This window comes from Ammospiza caudacuta, chromosome 4 (genome assembly GCF_027887145.1).
Source record: "Ammospiza caudacuta isolate bAmmCau1 chromosome 4, bAmmCau1.pri, whole genome shotgun sequence".
NCBI classification, from domain to species: domain Eukaryota; kingdom Metazoa; phylum Chordata; class Aves; order Passeriformes; family Passerellidae; genus Ammospiza; species Ammospiza caudacuta.
Genome location: NC_080596.1, coordinates 54,725,375 through 54,750,265, shown reverse-complemented (window position 1 = coordinate 54,750,265; position 24,891 = coordinate 54,725,375). Strand labels below are relative to the sequence as shown.

General features: G+C 40.6%; 1 protein-coding gene across 8 annotated transcripts in view; it reads right to left on the bottom strand.

The window, feature by feature from the left end:
* Window positions 1-198: 198 nt before the first annotated feature.
* APBB2 (amyloid beta precursor protein binding family B member 2) overlaps window positions 199-24,891 on the bottom strand; it is a 163,731-nt gene continuing 139,038 nt past the window's right edge. For 6 of the 8 annotated variants that reach the window (XM_058803109.1, XM_058803112.1, XM_058803111.1 and 3 more), the window contains 6 exons: window positions 9,114-9,228; window positions 8,471-8,558; window positions 7,288-7,371; window positions 6,679-6,794; window positions 5,727-5,906; window positions 199-5,104 (listed from right to left, as the gene is read on the bottom strand). In XM_058803109.1, the coding sequence (XP_058659092.1) occupies window positions 4,937-5,104; window positions 5,727-5,906; window positions 6,679-6,794; window positions 7,288-7,371; window positions 8,471-8,558; window positions 9,114-9,228 (751 nt within the window). In that variant the 3' untranslated portion in view covers window positions 199-4,936. The remainder of the gene's footprint in view (window positions 5,105-5,726; window positions 5,907-6,678; window positions 6,795-7,287; window positions 7,372-8,470; window positions 8,559-9,113; window positions 9,229-24,891) is intronic. The other 2 variants (XM_058803114.1, XM_058803115.1) reach the window with 1 other exon arrangement.

The window sequence follows — 24,891 nt, the reverse complement described above, 5'->3', positions numbered from 1 at the left end:
TCAGTGTTACTGGATCAGCAGTAGTTTTAAGAAAGGATGTGAATGATATTACCCCAGCAGTGTAGGCAGCTGGCTCTTGTTCATCTGATAAATATCATTGCTTCACTGAATCAGTGAAATTTCTTACAGCATTTTAATGTGAGCCAGCTGTCCTATACAAAGACATCCCTCACCCTCTGCATATCCCTGTGAGCAATCCATGCTCCTTGCCTGCTCCAGTAATACAATGAACTCTACTCTTATTTCTGAATAAACTTGTTAGGATAGATTTAGACCAATACACATGCCATGTGTAGAACCAGAAAAAAAAATATTATTTTATTTCAAAAACATCTTGGAGGAGGAGGGATTCTACATGTTGGATGGAAGGAATGGACACTGTGGAGATTTTTTTCCCCCCAATATGGTTGTTAAATGCTTAAAATAAACTTAAGAGATTCTGCAGTTAAATAATGATCTTTTTTAAAAAAATCAAGATCTGTATAATTCATTATGAAAGCTGAAATTACTTGTAAAACAACACACGTGTGTCTAATAACAGAATTTCTGGGCTACTTACGTAATATCTGCCATGATGTCCCTCACTTGGCCTCGTCTTGCTTTCAGGAATTTGCATTTTTCACACAGTATGGAGGTTAAACCAGTCAGTGTCTTGATGGCTTACCAAGAATATCAGAGAATGAATTTTTCAACTGCAGGTCACCAGCTTACTTTGTAAGCATGGAACATCACATGGTGGCAACACCTGGGACTGACTTCGGATGGCTTGTAGGTAGATGCCTGTAACAGTCTTTTTTCAGTAAAACTGCATCTTATGTAACTATTTTTCTGTAATCCAGTTGTTTATTTGTCATTTTCAACTAGAAACTGTTGATTCAGCTTTCCAGATACAAAAGTTCTCAGAGTACTGCTACTGCCTCTAAACCACCAGTATGTTTTTCCCTTCCCTCAACCACCATTCTGAACAAAATAATTTTGCAGTTTCATGGAGCAGTAACAGGTGAGACAATCACTTTATGCAGCTAAATTTATTCTCAGAACAGATTACATTTAAATATGGAGAAGTGGTCAACAGCAGGGAAAATTGTCCTTTTGTTGTCAGTCATGTACTTTTATGTAAGACTGGGCTCTGCTAATAAACAGTGTTGTGTTTCCTTCTGTCTCACTGTTGTTAAATCAAACCTGCATGGGCTGATGGGACAGCACATGTGACAATGTGTTAATTAATGTGCCCAAGAAAGGAGTAATGCATTTGGGGGTAATGCTGAAATGCTGTGCCCATAATGGCTCTTGAAATGAGAATATTCTCTTTTCCATGGGTGATGTACTAACACTTTTAGATTCCATGATGAATGATCTATGAAATGCTTGATAAAATTAAGAAATGTAGAACCCTTAGTGACAGCCTGGGTGTGAGCTATTAGATACTCCACAATTTTTGTTCCTCTGCCACTGAAGGGCATATTTCTGTAGGTACAAGTGACTCTGCACAGGAAATATATCACTAAACCTTGTTTTATTGTGAATGGATTCTGTGCTATTCCTATGCTATTTTTGTCATTCCCAGTTAACCACCCTGTAGGTGGCCTCCATAGCCTTGCATCTCCCACACCTCCTTGCTCCCCTGTAAATGAAACAGTCAGTGGCTTAAATAAAACCTACAGCCAGCACTACAGATTTCAAAAGAAAGGCTTTTATCTATTAGTCATTGACTGTGAATATAAATCTCCTTGCTTCTGCAAGGGGGTGTGTTAATGACATGACTGACTGACACGTGATACCTCTAACTTACTACTTGCATTGAAAAAAATTACGACATTAGCTTTGCTTTACATGATTCTTCTACAGACTTCAATAAAAATGTGACTATAAATAATTACAAAGCCTGCCTTTTTTTAGGCAACCTATGGTATACAGAATGGAGAATGTTACAAGAGCACATCCAGTAAAGACAATACATCAACATAATAAAGCAGGATATTTCAGTAAAAATAGAATAAATAAAATAAAAATATTTTAAGCTGTATTTAACAGGTTAAGTTAGAATATGGCATCAGACATACAAGGCATAGTGAACATGGCTGCCGGTCTACAGAATCACTAGGTATTATAAAAAATGCATAGATAACTGAAGGGTTGCTATAACATCAACTAGAACAATTGCAGTTGCTCAAAAACACACACACACCTCATACATACTTTTTTTTGGCCATGGTAAAAAGAGCGTCTGAATATATTGTGAAACAAAAGATAATAGGCTTTGCAATATTAGGCTCTGATTCTGCAAACACCTGGGTGTGTATTAAATCTTTTGGAGAATTAGGAGCTCTACTGAAGCAAAAAGGCCATGTATAGTCAAATCATCAAGCACACTACTTAAATATTTGCAAAATCAACAGCATTTTGTTAACAGACATAAACCTTTTAAAACATACACGGGTGAGTGATGCACAGCTTTTCAAATACCCTTCTGTCTTCTCAGCCCTGCCTGCAGTTGCCTGCATTGCTAATGAAAGCTAACCAGATGTTCTAGCCTTGACAACGTGGATGTAGAACCTTTACACTGCTGTTTGCCAAGTGTTGGTTTAGTTAAAGAGAGTCTGGATCTCTCTTGGGGAGAATCAGCATGGTGCAGATGCAATGAAAAAATTCCATTATACTGTTTAAAATTAATTCACTGCTGTACAACAGTTGCCAATCTCAAATCACGACATTGTCAGCAGGAACTTTAAAAAGATACTGTCAAAGTATTTAATTTAAAATAAAATAAAATGTGAATCACTAGCACAAGGATGAACAAGGAAACTTTTAACTTCACAATCCTACCTAAGGGTACCTGTTAGCCACCACAATTTGAGAGCAGTCATCCCTGGAAATATTCAAGACCAGGTTGGATGGACAGCTTTGGTGAAAAGTGCCCTCTGATAGGGTTTGGAATGAGATGACCTTTGAGGTCTCTTCCAAACCAAACAGTTCTGTGATTCTGTGCTAGAAGTGAGTTTTACACTGCTCCTAGCAGGGTGGCTGGGATCAGGACTGGGAACTACAGAAGCTATATGCAAGCTGCCATCCCCATGCTTTGTGCTCTGGGTTTGTTTGCACATCCTCCCCTCCAGCCCTCCTTCTCCAGCTGTGCAGGCAATAGAGGTGGTGCAAAGGAGGTGGCAAGAGCGTGAGCCTTGAGAGGGGAAAGAGCTGCTTCAGTGCCTGACGTGCAGGATCGTGATCATGAAGAGATCTGAGCTCCTCAGAGGATCAGCTCTTCAGAGGGTATTGTAGAAAGCTAAATTTAATTACAATAGTTGCATAGCCAGCCTTCACCTGACACTAGCTCATACATCACACTGAGTTTGGTAATGATTTTCCTGCATTTTTCAGCACAGAAATTTCTTGAATCATCATTATTTTCCTGTTGTGTTCCTAAGTTACTTCGCCAGGTGTGGTCATTAATTTCTTCAAACAAGGAAATAAAAAAGAAAATAGTTTGTTTATAACAGTCTCTTGCATATTAAAATAAAAGAGCTATTGTAACAAAAACTTTGCCAGCGCTCCTTTATCACAAGATTTGCAGACTTGGGAGACAGTTACTGTTTGGAACCTAGCTATAAATGGAGGCAAAACATTTTTAACACTAGTTAAACATAATGTTCCAAAATCTGTACCAATCTGCAGGTTTAGACAGAAGATGACAAAGGAAGAGACTGAAGATGCAGGACTGCATTTCAAAATCAGCCTGAGGTACAATTTTGAGGGCAATGCTGGGCTGATTTTGAGGGTCTGCAGGTGTGTAAAGCAAATCAATCAGATGAAGTCTTTGGAGCAAAAGCAGTGAAATCCAATTGCACCACCTGAAACACTGCCCTGTTAAAAAACAACTCTCTTCTTATTTTGTTACAAGAGCATTGAAAGTAAAATAAATTTCAGGAAGTTTTGTAAATAACAAGAAATGTAATTGTTCTTCTGGCATGCTAAGTATTCAGCAACAAACTCCAAGGGAAAGGGGGAATTATGCAACCAGACACTGAACTGAACATTTCATCAAACACTTGTATAGAAAAGGTATGGAATAGTTTAGTCTCTATAACAGTTGTAAGAGAATAAAATCACTAACTACTTCTTCTTATTCCTGATTGGTTTGAGCCCTCCATGAAACAAATTATTTTTGATGAATTAATGATAGATTTAGGAGAATAAATTTAACAGCCAGCAGTTGAATTTGTATGTTTAAAGCTTAAAAGCTTCACTGGATCACCCTGCAACTCAATTACTGAAAACACTTCCGTATTTTTCATCATTGGTTTGGTTTTAAACAAAATTCTTCTGTAAGACCATAATGTGTAACCAGAAGATGACATAATGACACTACAATTCAAAAACATGTCAGGGAGATGTTAAAGTAGTTGCTAGACCAATGCTGACAAACAATTTAAAACTATCAGGTGCAGTTCTGTAAAAATAAAACTTGGTATTTAATCTACAGTAATTCAATGGTAGCTAATACTTGATACCTATTCCAGTGTTGAAAACAGAGCAAAGTGCTGTAGGATATAAGATTGGTTTATGACAAATCCAGCTCAAGAAGGTGAAATTTTTAACTCAGACATCATTCACTCCAAGGATTTTAGCACGAGTTCACTGGGAGGGACGTGGCCATATTCTCTTTTTTGTGTGAGTTTAGGTAAAGTTCATGTATTTACAATCAAACAGACCTTCCATTGCCCATGATGTAACTCACTGACAGCAAAAAAATTATTCATGCTTCTTTTCATATCAGGCGATGGTGGCAGGAAGGAGAGAACATGCGTGTGTAACATTGTTTCCATGGGGTGAACTCTCTGAAGAGGAAGCATCGGCAGCTGCAATGGAAGGGCAGACGTGGTCCGTTCACTGGCCCCAGTGTGGCCATGCTATCTTCAGTCACTCGGTGCGAGAGCAGCTATGGCATCTCGGGCACCGGGCGCTTCTGTTTCAAAGTGTCAATGAGGGACAAGACTCCTCTTTTCACGTTGGTGGTGACTCTCCTGGTCACCGAGTCTGCGGGCGGCGGCGGCGGCCGGACTTTGTGTGAGGGAGGTCTGGCTACCAAGCACTTCTGATACCGCAGCTGCAACAGAGCAAAGCCACTCTGAAACCATTTCTGCAGCAAGGAATTCACTGACCATTTCAAATACACACTTCTGTATTTTCTCATTAGTCAAACATCTGCTACGTCTGCTTTGGCTGTGGCAAAAAGCTCAGCTGAAGTAATGGGAAATTGGTCTATCAATGTTTGGGCAGAAACTGTCCATTAGCACGCAACAAATACGGGAATAAATCATATAAATACCAATTTGAAAACTGAAAAGTAAGTTTTCTGGGTTCAGTTACTCTTGCAAAAGGATTATTTTCTGGATTTCATAACATGAATCCAAGCAAAATGTTTTTTTGGCATTAGATAATTTGTGTAGTGAAAGAAAAGATTTCTAATTTGCATAGATGCTGCAGAGGTTAGGAGGGAAGATAATTAAAGGGGCATTGTTCACTAAGCTGGTGCTTCAAACATTAAAATGTTTGGATTTTAATTGATTAAATATTTTTAATTGATTAAATTATAATATTAATTCCGATTTTTATCTTTCTTTTCTCTGTCTTGAAATGAATATAATTACAAATTTGAAAAAATGCAAATTTATGGAGGCAGTGAAAATCTAAAGTGCTATTAGATGCCTTTGAAGAAGGTTACTTACCATACAAGCAGCCTGAACAGCTTCTGATACATTGCCTGCATTAGGTTCACACCAAAACACGTGGCACTCAAAGTGCTGGTTTCCCGTGTCCATGATGAAGGCGAAGGTGTGGATGTCCTTGCCCACCCCCATGAAGGACAGGAACCGCACACGACACTCCACCATCACCTCCTCTTCATTCTGCTCAGGAACCAAAGGGTTCAGCATTACTGCTGCATGCTCTGTGGAACTTTCAGTTTTGATTAAATGGGAGGATATCCTGATACATTATTGTAATTCCTTCTTATCTGTATGACCCAAGCATGCTCAGGCCTGGGCTGGATCTCTCCCTCTAGGCTGCCACTGAGGCTTTGAGCATTGCCACAAAATTTTAAAATGTTGCACACTTTGGAAGCTGCTTGTTTTGTGAAGAAACCAACAACGTGGGTACATGGGTATAATGACTCCAAAATATGCTCCCCTATCACTGGTGTGTTATGGAGATGTTGATTTAGTACCTCATCAAAAGACAAATATAAAATACAGTATTAGTAAGTCCCACTGTGTTAACCTCTATGGAAAATGCTCTACATTTTCTTCTGTAACACAGATTTTTATATTACTCTTGGCATCCATACCAAGAGTAAGGCAAATGCAGTTTGGAATTTAGGATTGCTACTACTTTGGGCTTAACCTACAACATTTTAGGCTTGAAATTCCTAGAAAGGAAAACACTGAATTTAATTATCTAATGAATATTTATGGTAATTTATTTCTGAGAACATGCTTGGAATGATAAATAAAACTGGAGCTGATATGAGCAGTAATAGCCTCTGCATATTCTGGAAAGAAATAAAATGCAAAATAAACAAATTAATTTTAGTTTAAATTAACCCTACTAGCATTTCTGTGTTCCTGGATTTCAACACTCATATAATTTTAGTTGTGTTATAAAGAACACAGTCTGCCTTACTGTTTCATTGATGACTGTGACAGTAGCATCAGCAACGTTCATGGTAACTGGCAACCAGTCATCTTTGCTAGAGGAAGCCATTAGACTTTCAATGGCACTGTTCAGAGTATCCATTCCTAAAAAAGAATAAAATGCAACACTGAAAAATAATATATATATATATATATAAAACAACAGATATTTTTATCTTCACACAGCAGTACAGAAAACAGATTGTTTTGGATTCCTTATTAAAATCAATTTGATAATGGAAGAAGGTATTATGAAGCTGTATTTCTCCACCCCTGGAAGAGCAAAGCAGGTGCCTCTGGCTTACAAAAAACCAGGATAGCATCTTGTTTAGCTTTTATACTGTTTCAGTCTTTCTCATTAGTAGCAGAACTCATATTCAGAGAAAGCTGTAGAAAGAAACTCTGCCTTCTTGGCAGCTCCCAGAATACCCTGTTTGCAAAACAAATGTTCATGTGATGCCCTGAATATTGGATGTCTTCATGCCTGATTCATGTGACTGAAACAGAAGAGGTGCTACCCTCCAGAAGTCATGCACTGGCAGTTGATGAGCCATTAGTTTAAGCAAGGAACTTTGGAATTCACTGAAGTGTTACATACCCACAGGTTTTGCTACAGGTAGCATGCCCAGGTACTGGACGTGAAACTTCTGTACCAGTTCTGTCTTTGGTGTTGGGAAATCTACTGCATGGGAACAAAAGTCAATTTCTATTAATCAGCATTCACAGCAGAAAAAAAAGCATTTTTATTTCATCAATAATATAAAACTGTTTACCCATTAATTGTACTCTGAAGGTATTGCATTGATTTAAAGAAATTTTTATTTCTTCTAACAAGAACAAGCCTCAATCATTTCTAAAGGAATTTTTGGTCTATGCTTAGCATAGAAGCACGTTATAATGATGGCATATTAAACCACAGAAAATATGGGTCTCTGAGATGTATAGACCTAAGTTTCACTACAACAATTATGTAAAATCTGCTTTAATACCATCCTTGCTAATATGTTAAACACAGTCTCCAAGTAATCAATACTACTGCCTGAACAGAACACATTACACAGACCATTGCACAAGCTGATGTATGGATTAGGAGCAAGATATTCAGTACAAACTGGTGGATCCAGAGGCATATAATTTTCTGAAAAGCTAATGCAAAGTATATTTGTTCTCCTGGAATAGTTTCAAAACAGCAGCTACTAAGATGTGACAACACCACACAAAGGCAACTTCCTTCTACCATGCAGTAAAGTGTGCAAAAAGCTGGATGACATCCCAGCACTTGCACCCTTGCCTCAGAAGCTGCTAAAATAGATGCTGAAACCTAGGAGGAGAACTCCTATGGCAATTCTGAATCCAAGTGAGTAATTGGAGTATATTCTGGTTTTAAGGAAGATTTGGCCAACTGGTGCAGTCTCAAGTCAGGAGGTATTTTGATTTGAAAAAGACAATATCCTGAGTAGCCACAAATAAGTATGACTGTGTTTGAAACACTTGCATTTCAAAATAAAAGAGGAAACGCATGAGTTGACATAACTGAGCAGGACTCCATAACTGTCACCAAAACCAAGAAAAATACTTAAAGTAATACAGGAACAGATTACAATCAGTCAGATACATTAATTATAGATTAATGATATAATAGATTATATTACAGATACATCAGGATACACCCCTGACTTCTCTACCCAGCATGCTCCATTTTTGTCAAAATCTGCATCAGAAACAACACTTATCTAAACCAGGACCATCCTGAGGAGGATACTAGCTGTACCACACAGTACCTTGCAGAGGAACATCAAGGGTGACATTTGTCCTGTCTTGCAACGAGCTGCAAGCCATAGCTTTAGCATTTTTCCGTTCAGCCATAATCTGAAGAAGACAGTGATAATACAGCATTAAAAAAATATATATATAGTACAGCAGCAACTACAGTCTACTCATTTTACAACCCTATTTCTGAAATCTGAAATAAGTCAGAGAGTACATGACTAAGCAGGTTATTCTTTTTAAATAACAATTTTAACAGTTAATAATTTTAACAGTTAGCAACTATTTTTCTTGGTCCTGCAGGATAATACCATTGAATAACACCATTCAAACAAGGTTTGATTTATTTATGGAGTTTAACATCATTGTTTATTATTAACTGAACCTCTGTGTTCTTTTCCCATTTTGAATCTGCAGCTTCTTTATTATTCAGGAGAGCCTTTGGCCTCTACACACACTTGTCAAATCAAAGGCACATATCCTCCTCCTCAAATGTAAATGCCTATCTATTTGCATCCTTTCCCTTACAAATCCTCTACACTGTTTCTCGTTGCCAGTTACATAAACTAAACTGGCACTGCACACAACTGCTGATTACATGTATAAGTCTCAGGGACCTCTGAACAGACAAATGCAGCTGATTTTAAATCCACTTGCCTTTGAGCAGATTTCGTGTAAACTTGTAGCAATGGCTTTTGCAGGTGTGTCACATCGAAACACATGACATTTCAGAATTCTGGTGTCCTTGTCTCTTGCCACGTAAGCAAAGTCTCTGTGTAAACAAGATAAATGGACACAAAACATTAAAATCGGTTGTATTTCCAAAACTGCAAGTCCTACATCACCTTAACAGGTGTATATCTCAGCTCTTAAGGTACAAAATATATACCTTCCACAAAGCAGGCCTACAAATGTAGTAAACTGCTTACCCATGAAACACATATCTAATCTATATAATTCAAAACCTTAATCTATATAATTCAACAGCTCATTACGGTTTCCTAACCATGCAACTTACTCAAGTTACAACCTGTAATTCCAAATGCAATTGTAAATAAACAGCAAAATTTACTCAAATATATTACTGAAGATGAAGTAGAGAGAGAATTACATATTAAGACAGAAACCGTATGCAGCTCTTAACTGCTAGAAAACCCCAAGAAATAGCATACAACACTGTAGTCAGAGAAAAATCATATTTCAAAGTGTATAAAGTGCTTAAAATATGCAGATAGTAATTAGAGATCTGGTTGCATAAGGGAGATGTGAACCTGCTGAGCTTTGCTCACACTAATTGCCCTAAATTTCTGACCTTATTTTTTCAAAAGTTAAATAAAGCTGCCCTACAAAAGGGATTTTTGTACTGCACTGGCTGGCTAGTCACCACAGCACATACAGCTTTCTAGCATGGATGAAGGAAGTGCCATGACAAGGTTTATTTGTTCCAGGCTGCTTAGGAGTTGGAGCTCTTCTGAGACAGTCCAAGTGACACAGCTGAGCCAGGAAGAAGCCTGGCTTTGCCCAGCTGCCATCCCTGCGATACCAGACTCCCTCTTTGCTGGTCTTGCACCTCTGCTTTTTCATGTCCTCCAAGCAACCACAGCTTATTCCTACTTTGTGTCCCTCTTGCTACCTTCAGATTTCTCTGGGACTTTGCTCCGGCCTCTTATGCTGAAATTCCTTTTCAGTGTCTTTCTGTTTTACATATAAATAATTACCAGCAAAGCTCTCAGTGGTGAAGAGATAGGAGGGATATTCCTAAGCCACAGGCCTAGTATAAACTAAAGTACTTCTGTATATAAAAGTCTGTAAATATTCTGAGCAGGGTTTAATGTACCATGGATGGCCAATTTTAAAATTCATTTTAAATGCTCCAGGAATTGAAGAATTTTACACTGAAGCTATCTAGGGAGAATCAGTGACTGTGGCAAATGGATTTCTGGCCTTCCTGCTCTGTACAAGACACAGACCCTGTCCTGCAGTTAAGTACTGTGCCTGTACCTAATTGAATGGCAGATTTTGCTCTTCATGAGCCCTTGCAATATAAGGGCTGCTCAGTAACAGGTACAGATGGTTGCTCCATCTAAGTGCTTTGCAACCTGAAGCCTGATTAATAATATTTAAAAAACCCCCAAGCTACACAAAACTGTCAGAGCATGAGATTTGAAAGCAATTGCACATGACAGCACCAAGCAGAAACACTGAATGAAGCTGAGGGCCCCTCTCCGTGCCCCTGCATGCCAGCCTGCAGTGGTGGCACACATCAGGGAGTGGGGCAGCACCTTCCCCTGAGCCCTTCCTGCATGGAGAATGGGCTGCCCTGAATGTGAGACACAGGAATCCTTTGGGACAGCTTCACCCAGCTGATGGTGACCTGCAGGACAAATCACACAGCAGTAATCCAGGAAGGTACTGTCTGTTACAGAAGATGCCCCAAGGCTTCCTCCCCAAGTCCCTTGGCCACAAGAGCTTTTTGCATGTTGTTCCCTTTTTCTGCACTGCAAGATGCTGAGTTTCAGCTGGAATCTTGCTCCTGGAAAGAGACTGGTGCTTTTGGCTCATCTGGACATGTGCCAAGCCTTGCTTTAGAATGGTTTCCTCCTCACTTAACTCATCAAAAGCAGGCTGGAGACTCCTAGCTGGACTCCAAGAGAAGAGGGTGTGGATCACCCGCAGCTTATGAAAAACTTGCAGTTAACGGGAAAACATGAAACAATGTGCCATGTCAAAACCCCCTGGGATTGGTGGTGGGTGCTGGGAAGGAGCTGCCAGGACCACCTGGCCCAAACCTCAGCACTGCATGCAAGGCTTGTGTCCTGCCCCTCCAGCCTCTGTAAATATTTCTGCTTGTGATGGTATGCAGTCATTAACAAGGCTGTGTAACACAATTACAGAAGAAAGTGACACACCAGCCAGTAGAGCAGTTTCAGGCACTGAGAGCCAATAAAACCCTGGTGGTGGTGTTGCAGTCTCACACACCAGTGTTTCACCTGAAGTACCTGAACAGCTTGAACAAAGTAAACCAGCTAATCACACTCATGGATTGTGAATATTCATAAAGCTTCAGATGATCAGGGCCTGCATCTACTGAGACAAAGTATGAAATGTGAGTTCTTCTAAACCTGTGGTTTACATCACACTCAGCCCTGCCAGCACTATCTGTTTTCTAATCATCAATCAGAATTAGCACACAAACCATCCTTCCCCCTTCTGGCAGTGCACAGACAGTACCACTGATGCCATGAATCCATGGAAGTCACCCAGATGCTTGCATGGGTGGCCCTACATGGCAGCCCAGACCTGGGGATGGGCACTGGCTGGTGGCAGCTGGCTCCTCCAGGAGCCTTCAGCCCTGCTTCAGGCATTTCCAGGCACCCAGAGAGCAGAGCTCCATGGTTGGTCTTGGAGAAGAAAGGCACGGCTTTCTGAGGATTTCAGAGTATCTGCTTCCTACAGCAACAATGAAAGTTAGGAAAAGTTTCGTGTTTCCCTACATAGGACCACAATGGAACAGCTTCTTTTTTGTCCAGAGCATTGAATCCCAAGTAAGGCAGAAGACCAGTCTCTGATTCTTCCTCCACTTCAGATCCCTTCTGGGCTGCTTCATCTATAAACCTTCATTTGACTGCAGCTCACTTGAAGCTGATTAACATTTAAGTGAGATTTATGTGCAACAGGCCCCTGGGATAATGAAGAAGTGCTGAGCAACGTGCTTGCAATAGAAATTTACGGAAAAGGGCAAATGCCTCCTCTTACCACTCCCCTATGTTTACATTCTGCTAGGAAAACCAGCAAAAAAAGAAATGAAAAAGCCATTACAAAGCCCACAGCTGGTCAGAGAGCCAGCACAGGGTTAACATCACATCTCATCCAGCTGGCCGAGCCTCTGTCTCCATAGGGGTGTGCACACAAAATCAGTGGGATGAGCAGCAAGGTGTTTAGTGGGAGAATGATGTTGCAAACAAAGCTGTATACTCCTAAAATTTCATAACAGAAGTGCAACACTTCAATTGATACAGGATTATAGAGAAGTGCTGCATAGAGGGTATTTTTAAATTTAAAAAAACCATTTGCACACTACATCATCCACTAATAACTTTCCAGTTATAGGAACTGGATATAAATCAGTAATCTGGACAAAAGCTAGAAAAACAAAAAAATAGATAAGAATTACTTTGTGCAAGACTAGGTAAGACTGGTTCTGCTAAACAGTTAAAAATTTGTAGTAATTTATTTTGAAAGAATACAGAACTAGAGAAAGACATTTTAAAAAGCAATTTTGAGACTTGAAAAGACAATGTAAGGTGCTAAGTAGAAGGGAATTAAATCTCTATTTGCTCTTTTACTCTCTTTAATTGGCAAATGCCTACAGTCATTGACTAAACCCTAGATAATCATACCTATTTAACACCTGGCTAAACATCACTTAGCTGCTCAACCTTGGATGAATATAATCACATTAAAAGCAATTTATGCTAATGCTGTCCTGTTTGAGTAGCAGTTATAACCATTTGCCACTATTAGGGTAAAGTCCTAGGAGGCATCCCAATTAAGTACAGCCTAGAAGAGTAGCACATCCTCCATTACCTTCTCACATTAAACTTATTTCTTCAAAAGACTGTAGAAGAATGTAGAATTGCATGAATCCTTTTGGTTAAAAACCCCTAACATTCTAGCCTTAAAGTATGAAATAAAATTTTTTACTCTTCTCAATAAAATTAAATTGCTGCTATTTAAAACATCTACATTAAAATGATACACATGCAGGAAAATGTACACTTCCTTCCAGATTTATGTATTACAAATTGTAACAAGAATCCTTGAACCACAAAATTATATTCTCTGGGTTTGTCTTAAAATTGACTGAAATTCATCCAGAATAGCCTAGAGGAGATGATTTCTCTGAACTGGTGTACAGATTCTGTGACTGCAGGGTCAGGGAACAGATACCCCAGGCTGTGGGGAAATCATCTCCTGAGCCTGTGACTTCCAGGCTTCCCTTTGCTTTCCTGCAAACAGCTCACCAGAGACTTAGGAGAGCAGGGAACACAAAGAGAGAGCAGGGTCAGAGGCACCTGGCAGGGGGCTGCCATTCCCTGCCAAGGCTTGAATGTCCATGGGAGCAGAGGAGGGGAAAAGCAAGAGAAGGGAGAGGAGGCAGGTGATAAAAGCAGGCAAATGTAATGCCATCAGGACCATCCTCGGGTGGGTTTTTCCATGACACACAAATATTCTAATATAATGAATGGCAGAGCAGATGAAGTGCAAGAAACCCTGCAGTAATATCTGTTAGAAATTACAGATCCTCTGCGTTAACATTTCAAGGTTTTTATCCAGGCTTCTTGTTCACATAGGAGAAAGGAGAATGGCTTATGGCTGAAATAATGTTTGTGACTGTTCAGTTCACTTGTCTTTTTATTATGGTCCCACCAAGGAACTTGCAAAGTTAGGGAGAAAAAATCCAAAGGTAAGAAAATGATAATTAGATGAAACAAGCAGCATTCACAAACACTGCAAAATGTGTTTGTAAAAGATTTACTGAGGACCTTTCAGCTACCAGATACCAGAAAGATACCAAGTGAAACCACTGCTTCCCTTCCACCTGTTCGAAATGAAACTCATAGCCCCTTCTTCAGGTGAATATGCAGCCAACACTGTGGAATCAAATCCTGGAGGAGGAAGAAAAATAACTATTCCCAAGAGTCTTCTCTTTTCCATTTCTGTTATACAGTAGCCACATGTACCCTTCTTCCCTCAGTGATGAGAGCTGGAAGTGATGCGGGGGAGAGAGAATTTTCCCTGTGTTTCTGACAGTTGCTGGAAATCCTAAACACACATTAAAACCTTTCCTTTTTCTTCACTCCAAGTGCTCCACCTCACAAAGCTCCTCCACCTCTTTAGCTACTCTCCAGCTACGGCACACTTGGCCACCATGACATTACCCTGGTGATGAATTTTGGATCCAAGCAGTTAAAATGCCCTCCCCAAGAAGAGGGAGGGAGACTTTTGGGATGCTTTTCTTATTTTAGTTTTTACACAATTTGAAAATTGATTTCCTTGCAGCAAAACATCAGTTCTTCATTTAAATAAATTCTTCTCAAATAGTCTGGCATTCACAGAGTGTAGCTTGTTTTCTAATTCAAGCATAAAGTTTGTAGGGCAAATTATCCCCTGCTGAAAGGCTGTTTGCTTCATTCCTTGATAATGTCACTTGCTAACTCTGAAGGAGGAGCTATGGCTACTTTGTGTGATTCTCAGAGGCTTTAATCTGGCAGCTCTAAAACTCACAGCTGCCGGGTTTTCTTTGATGTCTTATCATCACCACAGTTCTGTGTGCTTCCAAAATTTGTTCAAACCCTCTCAGAGCTGATAGGTCTGATACCCAGCTCAGCCCCCTGAGCCCAGAGCTTCCAAGCCTAAGCATTTGCATGACTTTCACTCCGATTTCCTTCCTGCAGCCTGATCTTAGGCAGCTGCAAAAGCTGCTCCCAGAGGGGCTTCCAGGGTCTCAGTGCTGCCTGCCACCTCCTCCTGTGCCCAGGGGGCAGGAGCCCTGCCAGCCTCACCAGCATGCAAGGTGGCTCTGAGATGCTGCAAAGCATTTCCTTCTCTACACCAAGGGTTTATTCTATTCCTGCAAAGGGCCACAGGTTTGCATCAGCTGGAGTCATGGCCAAGTGCAATTGTCCAGATCCATGAGCTCTGTTAGCACAGTGACAACAGTACAGATTGTACAGCTTAAATGTATGTCCCATGTTGGTCCTCCTTCCCAGCCTCACCCCACAATCACAAAGCCAAAGCACCACCATCATGGCAAGGAGGACACTCTGTCCCATGTGCCATGGTCACCACCAAGGGGGTGCCCTGGGAACGGAGCTCCTGCAGGACTGGCAGCCCAAGGAGGCTCAGACAGCAGTGTGTCACATCCAGACAGGGCTCACTGCTGCTCACCCACTGCTACACAGGCATGGCAGACTCAAAAGTCAATCAGTAGCTGAGATCTCTGCTTGTTTTATGGATGGATTTAACAAAGACGGAACTTCTGGGACAGATGGTATGAAAAATCACTGGCCACTGACTTGGTCAACACAGATTTTTCAGGGTGTTATGTTGGAATTTTCCTTAACTACTTCACAATAATTTTGAAATGTGCATGGTGAGGGGGCTGCCTTCCTACCCTCTGCAGCAGTTTTCAAAGAAAAGGCACACAAATGAGGTAGTTTATCAAGACCATTATAGCTGCTGCTTTTCCCTGGAAGCATTGTAAAGTGGTGCTTTAACTCCTCAGGATGGCCAGTGTGATGAATCCTGAATTTCCTTTAAGTAAATGAATGTGTTATTATGCCTGTGTTATTATGCCTGAACAGCCTCTTTGCAGCAGATCCTGTAAATTTGACTTTGACAAATTAGTATTTAGATATTTTTGACAATGCTTCTGTCTTCCAGATCTAATTGGAAGACACAGGCTTTTGTTTAAAAGGAATATTTAAAGATTTAATAAGGAAATACATCAAGTTGAGATGCTCAAAGCTCTATAACAGATTTAACTGAAGACAGAAGACTACAGCAGAATAGTTAATTTCTCCAGTGTGATTTGTTTTATAAGCAGGGCTTCCTAGCTCTCCTTTGTTCTTTATTATTCAGACAGAGAACACAGCAGTTGTGCACAGACACTACACACCAATCTGCTTGAAGCACACTTTTGCCAGTGCTAGGCTGGAAGCATCATTGCTCTCCACATGCACAAAACCTACATTAGACTGCAAAGCCATAATCAAGAAAGTTCAAATATTTCCCTAGGCCAACACTGCCTGAAGAATTGATTATAAAAAAGTCAGGCCTGGAAACTGTGCTCATTATATTCCACAAAGCAAACACGAGGAACGGTGTGCATCTCTAAACCACATTCTTTCCACCCAGTCCCACTTTCAAGATTTTGCAATTTAGAAGAGCAAACAAACCCCAGATCTCATCTGAGGGATGCAATTCTATTGCTGAGAGCCTTTGGAGTGGCTGCAGCCCTTGTGCTGCAAAGCACCTGACTACAATGCCTCAGTGTCTGTGCTGCCATGAAACAGGAAGCATTGTGGAGAATTCCAAATGATCCCTTTGTACATCCAAACAAATCAAACCGACTGGGGACAACTTTTCATCCAACTTAAAATACAGGCAGGCAACCCAGACAGACTGGAAACAAATACCAAAATATTAAATAAACATTTACTTTTTCAAATCTCGCTAAACTTAGCTCTAAATCCCCTGCTCCCAGGATCATGTTTTTTTCAATTTTTAAAATAAAAGTTGAGATTTTAACACTGTCTTGTATTTCAGATTCCAGAAAACATCATCATCTGAATTTAATCCCAAGACTAGAAGCAAATACTAAGACCCACTGCACTGCATGATTTTAAATTTTCCTATTATTTTAGAGGGCCTGAGGGAAAAAAAACCCAAAACAACCAACAGCCAGTATCAATTGGACAATTCTGTTAACAGCAAATTGAAAAGGTGACAGATATGAATTTACTCACTTAAGTTGAGCTTCTGTTCACTGATACAAGCAAACCAATACAGCATTTTTCAGTGCATGCCAGAAGGATAAACACAAAAATCGAAAAATGACAATAATTTACCTCTCTCTGAATCCAGGGAAGCATGAAGAAACAGAAAGAGCAAGTTAGAAAGCACTCAAGCAGACAGAGCTCCAGCAAATGATAAGAGAGGGTAGCTGAAAAGTGCTGTACATGTAACATACACTGTTTGTTTGTAGCACAGCATTTCTAAGCATACGGCCACTGTTTCCTCTCCACACCTTTTTCCATTGAATCTTGTTGCTCTGAAGTTTGGATTGTAAACATGCAATGAAGCCAAGAGGCATCAGCTGAATTCAGTGAGGCAGTGCAGACATATCAACAGTGGGAGGTAATAAAGCTTAAAATACCATACAGAAGTCTGGGAAGTAGCATGCAGAAAGTATAAATAGACACAGAAAGTGCATGAACCTTCCTTCTTCCAAAATAACACCTTCTACAGCAGACACTGACAAAAGAAACAAGAATAATTCTTCAAGTTGTGCAAAACCCTACACTGTTTAAACTCAAAGAGCAGAAAGCAGGTTGTGCAACCTTTACATGGTTTAAACTCAAAGAGAAGAAAGATTGCCATCAGTTTTTTAAATGCCTCTTCCAAATGCTCATGCTCCAAGGTCACCTGGGGTGCTCTGAAAGTTGCACCCTGAAGAAGTGACAGCCTGGGGAACACCCTTACATGAGCACTGAACTGAAGCCAGGATGTATAAAATCACCACACACCTTCATTTCCAGAACACTTCAGCAACCACTAACCTTGGTGTGACTTAACCCACATCCCTTTGAGAAGGCAGACAGGAGAGGCACAAGCTTCCCTGGCTGGAGGCTGCCTTTCTGTCCCCTCCCTGTCCCCAGAGCTGCTCTGCCTGCCTCCTGAAGGGCTGGAGGAGGCTCCCTGCAGGTGCTGGCACCTCCCACAGCCTGCAGCCCTCCAGGTGATGGCAGCCACCAGGAACCCTGCCAGGGACACGGGAGTGCTTCTGGAGCTTGTCCTGTGAGGAAAGCACAGCTCCCTCGGATGTTACACAAAGGGCTGGCTGGGCTGGGGAAGGATATGGGCTGCTGCCTGATTCTGTGCACCTCTCCCTAAACACTGGACATCCCTGTGTGCAAGGCACAGTGTCTCTGCAGGGACAATGGCCATTCTCAGGAGAGCTACTTAGTCCTGCTCTCCCACTCCTCCTGCAGGCACCTCACAACTTCCCTTTTCTAAGAAGGGCTTATCTCTAGTGAGCATCACAGCATGGCTCATGCACTGTGTGCAAAAATGTGGGACCCTACATCATTCCAGCTTGTAACTGACTCTTGGGGGAAAAAAAAAGAAAAAAAGAAAAGAGGTGGAGTAGAAAAATCATCACATAGCAAGTAATAAGGCTAGGATTAAAGTCAGATCACACTGAAGGGAAGGGATCCAATTCCCATTAGACATCTCATGTCAGCAAGCTCGCAGCAATCGATCTGTTACTTAGAAATGGCTTGGTTAATAGATCTGGAATAAACAGAAGTTTTCTAAGGCAGGTTTTAGCTAAACATGCATATGGTTCCCTAATTCATCTGTCCAAAATGGATGTGTATGCATGCAGCTAGAGATTTAATTTTTTCTCATACTGAGATGAAACCTCTCCTGTTGCACTTTGTACCCCCTGTCCCTTGCAATAATCTCCATGTGGCTCCTTGTGACCAACAGGAATTCACTGCACCAACCTCTCCATGCACATGTCAGAGCTCCATCACAATAGGTTTCACTTGACAGTGTGCTAGACTATTTCATTTAGGCTCCCCTTCCCATAAATGGCTGGATCATGTGGTCTTTTCACATTCCTTCCAATCTGGATTGTTTTATGGTTCTATGAAAGCAGCCAAGTTGGAAAAATTATCTATATTACAAATGTAATGGACTTTCCTAGAAATTTTATAACAGAAGCATGAAGCTTAGCTTTATTGTAAAGAAGAAACACATGGTGCTCTGCTCCACTCCTGTCATGCACTGACCTGGGAGTTTCCCCTTTTCAATATCCAGTGGAGACCAGTGTGGATCTCCCCTGCCAACACCCCCCTCACTCCTTTGCTTCAGCTCCACGGGCTTTCTGCTGGGCTTTGCAGAATCAGCAAGCACTTCAACTATTGCCAACATTTTATAAAACAAAGGGTTAAAATCTCAACATTGCAAATATTGGAAGTCTTTCAAATCTAAACACTATTAATACCATATGCCAGTGCCAATATGAAAATCAGAATTGAAAAAGTAGTATCTCTTTCACTTTCTGAGAAAACACAGTGTTTCTAGGTGGTATGAGAAGTAAACATTTATGATTTTCTTTGTCCATTAATCACTGATGTTATATGAAGTTGACAAACTGAGATTTCCATCTCTCAGAAAAAGCATTATACTGGAGGAACTGTCCTGTAACTTAGACACAACATACTGAGGGGAGGACAGGAAAAGGAATGCCTTAGAGACACAAAACATGACCTGCTGGAGCAAACTCTGAAAGGGAGATCTGTTAATTCCCCAATTGTTATGCAAGATACAACTGGACAGAACAATCACCACTGCAGCTGCCAGCCCAGAGAAAAGAGCAATGAAGGAAATTCAGGAAGGTGAGAGAAAAACAAGCAGCTGAGCTGCTGGACTTCCTCAGGCATGGAGAAATGAGTGGGGCTCTGGCTGCCGTGGCATGCATATGAATCAGGGGACGCTACCTCCTGCTTCTAACCAGTTAATTACTGCTTTGCAATTAAGTCAACAACTTCTCATAGAGTGCCTTGTAATTCATTAATCATTTTCATATAAAAGACTATTTGCCTGTATTTTCTTTACATTCTAGTAGCTCAAATCTGGTTGAATAATTTACCTTTAAACTTAAATAAACATATTTTTAAAAAACCACCCCAAGGCTAAAAAGTAGATACAGAAAGTTTCAGTTCAAGGGGCAGATTTTGTTGATTGCTCCATGTGCCAGAAATGCTGCAAGAGCAGCTGCACAAATGCTTCTGTTTGGTGCCCTACATATCCCTTTCCAAGCTGACTGAGGTAAAACAGGTCAAGCCAGAGCCTGCCAATAACCTGGGAAGACAATCCCCAGAAAATTGTGTCAGGGTTGCTACACAGGATTTGAGATTCATTTCTGAGGGGAAAAGGCCAAGACCAAGAAAAACAGCCCACGACCTTCCAGCCTGCAGAGGTGTGAGAAAGGAGCAAACACTGAGAGGACACTGCCTTCCAGGGAAGGTGCTAACGTGTCTTCCTCCCCATCACTTCTGCCAGGCTCATTTATTCCAGGCTGTTTTCTGATTAGTGCCTTTAGGGACAGAGCATTGCAGGAAGGGCACCTGCCTCCCTGATCCCTGCTTTCCTCCAGAGTCCCCAAAGAGTGTTGTAACTGATGGGGCACTGCTTGAGTGCAAGACCATTCCGCATTTCTGTGCCAGGATTTGTACATCAGTGACTGATGCAAATCCTGGGGGCTGACACTGATGTGCAATGCCCACTCCATAAGCAGAGGGATGATGGAGATTTCACTGAGAGGTGAATGAAGACCCTTTGACATGGTGCTCATGAGGTGCTCACCTGCACTTCTGCCTGCAAGTTTGGGCTCAGCAATCCATGGAGAGTGACAAACTGGAGTGAGCCCAACTGTGGGCAACCAAGGCTGTAGGAGCCATGCTTGTTTAGCTTGGAGATGAGGTGGGCTTGTTTAGCCAGGGGACAAGGAAATGGGACAGGATCTAATTAATGGGTCCCACTTGCTCAAGGGAGGGTTTAAAAAATAGAGCAAACCCAAGTCTCTTTGCCAAGTGAGTGGGTAAACCCAGGGATATATACTCTAAGAGGCTGTGCACTCTGCTCTTAGAGCCTTATAAATATCAGCCTGAAGTGGCTCTGAGATAATCCTGACCCCTGCCCAGGTGTGGGCAGGAGGCTGCTCTGGCTGACCTGTTGCAGTCCATTCCAGGACAACTTTTTTCCCTGGCTCTGTAACAGAAGCACCTCCAAGCACAGATGTGAGATGTCTGTGCTGATGGACATGGTGATGCTGGGTTATGCAGATGATCAACCTACGGGACTGTCTCAAGAGGGAAGAAGGAAGCAGGCAGGGATGAAACAACATGCCCAAGAGCCTCAGCAGCAGGTGCCCCACACATCCAACCCTGTGGCAGGGACAGCAGGAGCTGTGCTGGGCTCCAAATACTCCACAGTTCCTACTGTTGTGTCTTCTGCTTCAACAAGGGCCACTGTAAGACTACAATGAGATGGAGAGCAAATCACACCAAAACACCTGACAGGTTTTGGTTTTGTCACCTCCAGAAAGGTATTTAAGTATCAAGGTGATGTTCTTGTGCTTGGATGATGTTTTAGTGTGGCACTGTACTGCATATAAGCCTGGGAAAGTGTAAGGAGTTTAATCCCTGTACCTGGCAGAGGTCTGCAGCCCAAGCATTTTGTGACTGATGCATTCAGCTAACTTTGTGAAGACAGGTTAACACTTCACACCTCTTCATTCCTGTAGCTTGCCCTGGAGTCTGGCATACTGCAACTTCCTCAGTTGTCTTTTTTAAGCAGATCAGAAAAAAAAAAAAAAAAAAAAAAGGGCTGCCATGTGTTAACTACACCATAAAGAGCTACAAAGGTCTGCCCTGCAACTTCCATGGTCCTTCAACTTTTTCACATGGGACTACACAGACCAGCAGCAGCCCTGACCATCTCTCTTCCTAACAGATAACAACCAGTTGAAATGCCTTCGATGTCAACTACCGTAGAGTTTTAATGGAGTAAAACATATTTAACTTGATTAAGAATTACAGTCCATTACATGAGCCTTACATCTTTATTTACAGTTACAAGTATTTGCCTGAGCACATCCTATGAGGCACAGAAGAGGCCCTATTCTGGTTCTCTAATTTGTAATTACAAAGTCGAGGAGCACTTCATGCAACAAAATCCCTATGTAAAATGTTGTTACACCTCAACAACACAACATGAAAAAATAAAGGAAACAACCTAAATTTCTGTGCATTTGAAAGCCTCCTGGTGCTTAGAGAATGATTATGTCTTTCACTTTTGTATGCCATAAGAAAAATAGTTTCTTTTAATGAAAGGAAAATAGCCATGGTTTATGATTTTTCTAAGACTTTGGTACAGTTTTTTGTTTATTTTGTTTTGTTTGTTTGTGTATGGGTTTTTGCTTTTTGTTTTGGTTTGTTTGTTGTTTGGTTTTATTTTTTTTTTCTTTTTTTAAAATAGTCCTTAAGCCTTTTGTCTCCCAACAAGTAGTGAAATTGCAGACTATTCCAGCAGGCTGGTTTTGAGTTTCTGGGTCCCTGCCATCACCAGGATGGAGACTGAGTAGAATTACAACTAATGCTTTCTGCATGAATCTCCTGTTCATTGTGGGCCAGATTGTGCCATCAATTTTTAAGCAATTCTCCACTGGTAGCGAAGAAGAGCTCTGCTTAAAAATTGATGGCTTGATCTGGCATTCTGTTGCTAATTATATATTATGAAACCTACTACAACCTAAACAGATTCTATTTTTAAAATTAAAAAAAATAGGCACCCGGACAAATCCATGTTTTGTAAAGACTAAATTTTACTCTTAAAACCAGAAGAGTTTGTTTTTGAGTACAGACTTTCTGAATCAGTCAGCTCCACTTACTGGGGCTTTTGTTATTTTGTCAGGTATCAATGTGACATCTAGCCATGAAACTATGGAAGTTTCATAGTTTGGTATCTGACAGCCAGGCTTGGTTCCTTGTTATTCTTAAGTCCTCTCCATAAATAAGCAACCTCAGGTCATTTTGCTGTTCCTTCAGGGTTTCCCTTATCTGCCCGCACTCAGTGACTCAAAACCTGAGATTAAAGAGTGGGTGCACTTAGAGCCCCCCTGAAGCACATGGCTACCCCAGGTGTCCCCTCTCCTGGTGTAAACCAGAGACATCTTCCATAATACACTGCAGATCATTTCCCTCTCATGAGGACATGTTGGCTTGTTAGGGAAAACAAACACATTTCTGGAAGCACAAGAAGAATGTCGAACAGCAGGCCACCTTTCCCCCAGATCACTAGACACCATTTAAGATGGATGGATATTCCCAGGATGGTTGGATATTCCCAGGCAACCAGCAGTAGGACAAGAGGACGCTGTCTTAAGCTACACCAGGGGAGGTTTAGGTCAGACATTTAGGAAGAATTTCTCCCCAGAAAGGGTGATTGGGCATTGGAATGGGCAGCCCAGGGAGGTAGTGCAGTCATTGTCCCTGGAGGTGCTTAAGGAAAGCCTGGATGTGGCACTCAGTGCCCTGGTCTGGTTGGAAAGGTGGTGTTGGGTCACAGCTTGGACTCTATGACCTCATAAATCTTTTCCAAACTAACAGATTCTGTGATCTGTGATATAAGAATTTCTGGTTCAAGTTATTAAAAAATTAAGCCATAAAAGTATTTCAAATTTAGGAAAATTCTTAAAACGTATAAAGAAGGTTTTAATACCACATCAACATCAAAATACTACTAAAAAAAGAGAAAAAGGTCATGTTGTTTCATTTGGCAGACACCGATAAAAGTTCTGGGACATGCCAGTTATTTTCTAATAGGTGGAAATGAAACAAAACACTTTTTACTGACTTGATATCCCTGATCTTTATAACTGTTAAATTTCAGAGCTGACCTATATTAACTTGATCAAGAGAATAAGGCTATCACAGCAAATTTAAGCTTTACAGAGCAGTTGAATCAATACTAGCACTCCAATATCAACTCTACAGAACTTTGTCCACTGTAACAGTTTTACTTCATGTCATGAAATACAGCAAACTGTGAATGATGAATCAGAAAGCCTTGCTGAATTCCCAACAGACTGCAACAATACAAGAAATACCACAGACCTTCAATACACACCTTGATTATCTAAAATACTAATTCAAATGGTTTGTTCTCCATCTACAACTGATCTATGTTTAAAATTTCTTCATAGAAAGGGTTTATGTATATACACTCACTTGTTGTAAAAGGGAAAACTAACCAGTACTTAAAAAAAGAAAAATTAAAACTAAAAAAACCCAACCAAACAAAAAAATCCCACAAAACAAAAAACTTAAAAAAATCATAACTGGTATTACATAAGAAAACCCCACTATCTTTCCCTTTCCCTCTTTTAAATTCTTATGAAAATAAATAGGCCACTTTTTACTGAGAAATGCTCCAGGGCTAAATAATGTTCTTTTCCTCACTCATAAGTTGTTATAATTACATTAACCACAACACAACAGCTACAAGGACATAAAGCCATAGTTTTAAAAGATGAAACAGATCATGTAGTCCCCTCATAGACTCAGCTATCCTTTAGAAAGCAAAAATTACTGCACAGAACAGGGAGAGCAATGAGGTTCCATACCATGCAAGAAACCTAATTGAAGAGTGAAGCTGCTGAGTTTAAAGAAAAAGATAAATGTGCTTGTCTCTCTTCCTTCTCAATACACCCAGCATAATAAGGATTCAAAGCTATATATCAATTAACGAATCAATGAAATTTCTCCTGCTGCAATTTCTTTATAAATTCACATAGGATTAAGCAAGCACAGAGACCTCAAGGCAATAGATTACATTTAATCATAAAGTTTCCTCTTCTGTCAAAAGACCTGCTAACTAAATATATTTAACATGCAGGTATACCCACATACAGTGCAATACTTTTGCCATTAAAGATATTCACGTCTTTTGAAAATTTACACAGATTGTTCAATCTTCATTGTCAATTATGGGCTGAGAAAAGAAAGCCCAGACTGTCTAGCTAGAAGTTAGCTGGGAATTAGCCATAAATAATTATACAGGTGGTGTATGTTGGGAGCGA